Raw genomic sequence first — 7,562 nt, 5'->3', positions numbered from 1 at the left:
GCTAAGCTGGGGAGCTATGAGCAAGCCCACACCAGCCCGCCGCCTCTCACCGCGGGCAACTCCAGAGTAGTAGAGAGTCCAGCCTCTCTCGAGGAGTAAGGTTCCAGAGCCCAAGCTGTGCGTGGAGGTGAGCCCGACTATATCTAGCCGGTACCAATGCTACGAGTGTTGTCTGTGACAGAACGTATCAGCCGAAGTGCTTCTTCTTCATGAAGAATAGGAGCAGCAGCGACTCCTCCTGCTTATCATGTGTGTATTAAAATATGCAGTATGTGCCAAGCTACAGTTACATTACTAAATATCATGGAAAGATAGTTAATAGTTTTTCTGGCATTAAATAAAATGGCAAATACACAGTACGTAGACAGAAAAAGACATCTGATTACTTTCACATCTACAGTAAATATGCGTTCTGTTTAATCTCACAAGTAAGGCAAGTGGTGCATCAGAATAGTCTAGACCTAAGTCTTTTATTGACGTTGTATATTGTGTGTGTGTGTGTGTGTGTGTGTGTGTGTGTGTATGCTTGCGCTCTCTTACCTAAAAGACCCCTGAGAAGCGGAGTCATAATGGATACACTAACTTGCCAGATGTGGTACAGCCTTCTCACTCCCCAACTGATTCAGCCACTCACTCCTCCCCTGGGAAAGACTCTGTTTATGATGTAAGTTTTAGTGATGCTAATTATATCAGTCCTAAATTTCTGGTTTATTTTTGTGTTCCATTTTTTCCATCATTCCAGGCATAAGGTCCACTTGTAACATTAAATTTTATGAAAGATCATTCCAGTTAGTTTTAATGCCCCAGAAAAGATCAGTTTTACATTTTGTCTGACAAAATGTCTCCTCAGACATGATGTTGACTTAAACAACTGATACACCCTCTCTGTTTCACCAGTATCAGTCCAGAGGTATGGTTAAAGCATCTGGCAAGTCCTCCTTCACCACCTTTGTGGATCTGGGCATGTATCAGTCGCCAGGAAGTACAGGGGATAACATGTCTGTTAGTGGTGAGTCAGAAATGTTTCAGTTTTGCAGCACCATCTGCTTGGATCTTCTTATACTAACAAGGTAGTTCTGGCTAACTGTAAAAGTATTCACTACCTTAGTCTTGGACATTATTTCTTGCATAATAAAATATAATACTAGAAAATGGAATCATGCAGTTTTTTCGCTAATACTTAGAGTATTTTGTATAACATTAGAACCTAATATTTATAAAATTGTAATTTGATAATCAAATGTATTGCCCCATAAGAATGATAAAGAGTTATCTGTAGGTCCAAACATTTTATCAGTTTGCCCTAGTTCATGGTTTCCCTCCAACATTTAATCACGGTCCAATCCTGCTTCTGTGTCTAGGCTCGAGATTTGAACAGTTGAAGATGGAGGTGAGAAAAGGATCCATGGTAAATGTCAATCCCACCAATACACGCCCTCCTAATGACACACCTGAGATCCGCAAGTACAAGAAGAGATTCAACTCTGAGATCCTGTGTGCTGCGCTTTGGGGTGAGAATGAATTCAATACTGCAGTGTAAATGGAAAGACAAAGAGATTAGAAACCTTAAAATAACTATATTAGTCAGGAGATGGTATAGTTTTGGATTAACCGGGCATGGAAAATATCAGTTTTTATCTCCAGTGGAAAACGTACATAGAAATCAGATTATTGGAGCCATGTCAGAAACAGGTTATTTCATACTTCTGTATCTCTGTCAGCTCCACCAGGGTTCTGGTTGCAAATGTGAAAAGTGTGTATGTAGATTGTTAAAGAATTAACTATCTGAACTGCAAAGTCTGTCATTTTCAGTTAATGGGTTAGGTACAGTTACACAGTTATATATTCTTTAATGTTATCTCTTATACTTCTAAACAAAATGAAATATGGTGGTAGAGTTGCTGTGGGCTATGATAGAGAAATGCTGATGGAAAATGAAAGTATGCGAGGTGATGGTTACAACACGGGTGTGCTGCCGCAATATATTTAGCTGCATGGAAAAATATGAATAATTTTTTCAAAATGGAAAAAAAAGCTACTTCTTTGTGCACGTGTTCCCAGGTGTGAACCTGTTGGTGGGCACAGAGAACGGTTTGAAGTTGCTGGACCGTAGTGGTCAGGGAAAGGTTTACCCCCTCATCAACTCCCGTAGGTTCCAACAGATGGACGTCCTAGAGGGCCTCAACCTGCTCATCACCATTTCAGGTCACTCTGCTACACATCTTGCCAGTCTGCTCTCACTACAGTGGGTTAAAGCTGCCAGTCCTTTTGGCATACAGCTATCGTCTTTAATGGGAAACCAAATTGTGCTGATGCTTTCAGAGCGATTGTTTTGCATTGCATGTCGACTTTGCACTTTAATTCACATTCCTGTGATTTGCTGTTTTTGTTTCTGTGCATTATAGTTCTTATTAATAAAGCTAATATTACAATATTTTTAAACAAATGCCTCATCTTCATCAGAATATCAAGCCAACTAGATGCTGAAGTTCAGCCTTACGGTTATCAAAATGAAATGAGGTTAAATGTTTGTGTCACTGACACATCAGTAATAAAGACCAGGAAAAGACATTTATGTTAGATACATTTACAGTATTATATTATGGGAACCAAAATCTCACACAGTAGTATTTTTTTGTAATTGATCTCCCACCACTGTGTCTGTGAAGGCAAGAAAAACAAGGTGCGTGTTTACTACCTGGCCTGGCTAAGGAATAAGATCCTGCACAATGACCCTGAGGTAGAGAAGAAGCAAGGCTGGACCACTGTGGGGGAGATGGAGGGATGTGTGCACTACAAAGTTGGTGAGTGACAGTTGATGGCTGGGCAAATTTTCATAAAAGCATTTTGCACATTTAAATGATTGATTATAAATATTTGATATCACATAGCCTTGTGATTGTTCTGTGTAGTGAAATATGAGAGGATAAAGTTCCTAGTGATTGCTTTGAAGAATGCGGTGGAGGTGTATGCTTGGGCACCCAAGCCTTATCACAAATTCATGGCCTTTAAGGTACGTCTCCCCTTTCCTACGAGTTGGAGTAGTTATGTGAGAAGAGTTGACCAGCGGAGCATTTAAGTTGATTGTTCTCAGACTCACTCTTTTCCCCCAAACCCCCTCCGCTCCTTTTAACTAGTCTTTTGCAGATCTGCCGCACAGGCCTGTCCTGGTTGACCTGACAGTAGAGGAGGGTCAGAGGTTGAAAGTCATCTATGGTTCTTGTGCTGGCTTCCATGCCATCGATGTGGACTCCGGAAATAACTATGACATTTATATCCCCGTTCATGTAAGTTGTAGACTGTCGGACAGCTCTGTTTTGGGAGATGTGAAATCTACATGAGCTCATCCCAGATGTCTTCACCTCTAACAGATCCAAAGCCATGTGAATCCGCACGCGATTGTGTTCCTGCCCAGCTCAGATGGCATGGAGATGCTGCTGTGTTACGAGGATGAGGGCGTCTATGTCAACACCTATGGACGCATCATCAAGGATGTGGTGTTGCAGTGGGGTGAAATGCCCACATCTGTTGGTATGAGCTAAATTTAGTAACAAAATTACATGGACTGACATGGTTACAGGGATCCAGACTGCGAGTGATCAGTCGCATTTTGCGACCAAATTTATTTAAGGTGCAACTGACTTTTTTTTCTTTCAAAGGTCACTGGGTGCAGCTGAAAAATAAACGGGTTATGCACAAACAACTGCTTTTACTGTAGAACTGGTGGACAGACGTAACAATCGCCATAGCAATGTTTATCTGCAGGCCTGTCTCTCGCTCATCTCACAAAGCAGAGACTTCCCTTCTATCAAATGTGTTGATCCACACCGACTCCAAGACACGAGTCATCCCTGGACATCGTGTTTATGCTTCAAATCTATTTTTTCCTTTGGTGCATTTGAAGTGAAATCACCAGAAAGAGCAGCTTAAATCAGGTAGATCACATGTTAGCCTATTTATGTATTGGAAACTTATTACTCAAATCTCTTCTAATGAATCAGGCTCCTGGTGTCACACTGTGAGCTTTGATTTCACTTTCACCCTGTCCTTGTAACAAGATGGGGAAATTTATAAAATAATAAATCCATACATATAAACACTGCTGATTTATCACTGATGAGCCTATATGAAAACTATTTTTGTCTGGTACATTTCTGCCTGATGAAGGCCGTGCTGTGCTCCTGCTGACAGAAAGCCGTTCTGACGAGGGTGGCTGCAAGGAGGTTGGAGTTTGTATGGATTGAACAGATCAAACACTTAAGGGCAGAGACTCACCAAGCCGACATGAAAGAACCAGAGGAGACGAAGGTCAGCCTCTGCAGCACCTCCTGCTGGCTTTGTTAGGGCCATTTGGGTTAAAAAAGTGGCACTTGGTTGGCGGTATCTGTATTAGCCGTTCAGAAAAGGAAGAAAGAAGAGCTAGAATGTGAAAGAATAAACAAAATACTTCTCATTCAAAACACCTGCTGTTTATAGCTGCTCCTAACTGAGAATATGTCTTGACAAGAAGTTGTAAATGACACTGCCGTTCTCTGTCCTTGGTGTTCTGGTTGTGGAAGAAGAAAAGAGGTTGCAGAGGTGAAAAACGAGGAGAAACGGCACTAAATGTGTGAAATCATGGATACTACAGAAACAGGCTGAAGGGGCTTTCCTGAACTGTTGTCTTCTTGTGCACTGATTCGCTAAGCTCAACAGCCAATCAGATTGGTCTCTCTCTCACCGATGAGGCCTGACTGCTGACACCAATTTAACATGTCGAATCGGCTATAAAGCTGTCAACAGGGACTGACTTGTGCCAACCGTGTGAGACGCACTGGGAGGACAAGCCCGGACGATCACCGACCTATGGCCCGACGATGGCCGACAACCATCTGTCAGCTTGGCCTGTTTCTGCCCTAAGTCCGCTCACATCTAATGAAGTCCCAGTTTGAAGTTAGTAGTGGCTGATGCCCACCATCAAATCCTTCCTCAAGTAATATACTACTAACCTTTGCCCAAAAATGAGCTGGCAAGTGAGAGAACTGAACTGCACATGAAATCAACACAGACAGGAGAAAAACAGGCTACAAATAACTCGCGTACACAGACAGCAAAGCATGCACACAATTCATCAGGTTATACTTCAATTGAAATATAACAGCCTAATCATCAGTTTAATTGTATCATCATGTTGGCTGATAAGCTGTAGAGCACTACAGTGACTACATGAAAAGAGGTGGAAACTTGTTCCAGAAGTGATTTTCCCATTTATTGTGCTCCACAAGTCTCCCACTTTCTGAATTTCGTTATAAATACAAATTCTTTTGCGTTACCTTATACAACAGACCTAGTGCCACCAAATCTGGCACTGGTTACCGCCATCTGAGAGACTTGGTGGCACCAGTGCCACCAGTGAGAAATGTTGGTCTGGAGCCCTGACTTGTATATAGTTGGATGTATCATCTGTGTGAACTATAATTAGCTCACGTAGTACTACTATGACACTCTGCCTTGCAGCTCATATCTGCTCGAATCAGATCATGGGCTGGGGAGAAAAGGCCATTGAGATTCGCTCCGTGGAGACTGGCCACCTGGATGGTGTCTTCATGCACAAGAGAGCTCAGAGGCTGAAGTTCCTTTGTGAGAGAAATGACAAGGTTAGAGATTCAACCACTTAAAGCAAAGGGGAAACTGAATTTAAAGATGTTAGTGACATAAATGTCCTTTGTGTGTGTCCCTCAGGTGTTCTTTGCATCAGTGCGGTCTGGAGGCAGCAGCCAGGTGTATTTCATGACCTTGAACAGAAACTGCATCATGAACTGGTGAACGAACAGCTGCTCTGCTCAGTATGTGGAGCCCAGCAGGCTTTGGAGAAGGAAGCGCATCCAAAATTCTTGCAAACGCAGGCACACAATTGCACCTCTCTCTCTCTCTTACTGTCCAGCTAGCTCTCACTCACACACTCATGCTCCAAAGAGACACACACACACACACACACACACACACGCTCATAGAAAAACAAATACAAAAAAAATTATCTCTAAATTCATTCCAGCCTATGATCTTTAAGATGCAGTTTCTACTGAGGCCCCCAATAACAATCTCCCTGGGGTCATCATGAAAATCACTGTTGACCTTCAGATGTTATTACCATCTGCTAATTTGTACTGTATATATTCTTGTCTTGATTTACTTGGTGGACCTGTGTTCAGTCGTAACTATTTAGGTTCTAATTGTGAAGTATGTTAAAAACATTCCTTGATGGTTCTACAGTACATTTTGCGGAAGGCATTATTTACCAATACTGTATGTTGAACTGAAGCTGTAAATAGAAACACCTGACACTTAGATCTGAGGCATTTGTAGACCTCCTATATAGCCTCCATTCAGTGTATTGCTACCAGACACATGGACGTCAAATAATACAATGCTGGAACACCCATCTGCAGTGGCCTGTGAACCCTCAGTGTATGGGGGTTTCACAGTTTCAGGGGGGGCTTAAAAGAAGGATTTAGTACAAAAATTCCAAAAGGACAAAATCAGAACAGAGTAGCTTGTTTAAATATTTGTAGTTAGCTATTGTAAAGTAGACGGTATCCTCAAGTACTTTTTTTCGTTCTCCTGAATGGCGAGTGATGTTGCAAGTCTCGAATGTTTCAAAAGCAAAGTAAATTTCAGTTTAAAAATATAAATACATAATAAATCCAATCAGAAGTTTTATAAATGTACAGTACTCATAATCCGTACTGTGAAACCTCCTGCTCTGCCTTTTTTCTATGATTTGTGGAAATCATTAATTTAACTCATCTAAACTTTTTTGTTTTCATGGGTTAATGAGATACAAAAAATTGATATTTATATGTAGTGAATTCTGTATTGGTATTAGCCTACTGGTATTCTTAATTTTACTGTAATTATATTGCCATTACATTGCAAAATATGTTGTTCTGGTAGAGTCTTTGACGAGGAGAGTTCATGTATTCTATAATGTTAGGAGGGTGTGTTACGATGACATCTTTGGAAAAGGACAGGAAGAGGAAGGAGGGTGGCGCCGAGATTGTAGTGACTAAGGGAGATAATTTTCAGGGTCCTTTCACCCTTTTAACATGATCTGCTCTACTGTATTATATTTCACTTCTAATTTTATTAGTGTGTGGATCTTTACAAGTGTTTGTCCAGGAGAGACTGCACTTAATGTGGTAGAGTTCCTGTTTGTCTTGGGCCTGTGGAAAGATTTAATATAGGTTGACTCTACAATACTGCGGTGGAATCCATTGGCACTTTGGAGAACATGGCTGGAGCTCGTAAGGCTTAAATATATTTTCTAACTATACATTCAGTTCAGAGCATCTTCTGTGACAGGGGTTTGAACCACGGCCAAAGGAAATAAGAACTTAAATAGCAACTACAGAGATTTGAGAAGAACTGTCCCTACAGATCTCTAACAAGCATTTTTCTTTCTGTACTTAAAAAAAAGTCAGCCGATTCTTCCATAATATTATGGTATCATGCTTTATTACCTGCTTGGGATTTCCTGTAGATCTTGAGTCTGTGTGTTCGTTAGTAGTGAGTTCAATCCCCCC

At 41.2% G+C, this 7,562-nt stretch overlaps 1 protein-coding gene across 1 annotated transcript in view; it reads left to right on the top strand.

Annotated features, from left to right (window-relative positions):
- Positions 1 to 7,556, top strand: part of mink1 (misshapen-like kinase 1) — a 33,342-nt gene extending 25,786 nt beyond the window's left edge. Inside the window, 10 exon segments of the mRNA XM_020598785.1 lie at positions 548 to 664; positions 898 to 1,009; positions 1,362 to 1,511; positions 2,062 to 2,205; positions 2,670 to 2,804; positions 2,913 to 3,013; positions 3,138 to 3,287; positions 3,372 to 3,531; positions 5,497 to 5,636; positions 5,722 to 7,556. Of these exon segments, the coding sequence (XP_020454441.1) occupies positions 548 to 664; positions 898 to 1,009; positions 1,362 to 1,511; positions 2,062 to 2,205; positions 2,670 to 2,804; positions 2,913 to 3,013; positions 3,138 to 3,287; positions 3,372 to 3,531; positions 5,497 to 5,636; positions 5,722 to 5,805 (1,293 nt within the window). The 3' untranslated portion in view covers positions 5,806 to 7,556.
- Positions 7,557 to 7,562: the final 6 nt, after the last annotated feature.

This window comes from Monopterus albus, unplaced genomic scaffold (genome assembly GCF_001952655.1).
Source record: "Monopterus albus unplaced genomic scaffold, M_albus_1.0 scaffold39.1, whole genome shotgun sequence".
Taxonomy (NCBI): domain Eukaryota; kingdom Metazoa; phylum Chordata; class Actinopteri; order Synbranchiformes; family Synbranchidae; genus Monopterus; species Monopterus albus.
This window is presented reverse-complemented; position numbering and strand designations above follow the sequence as displayed.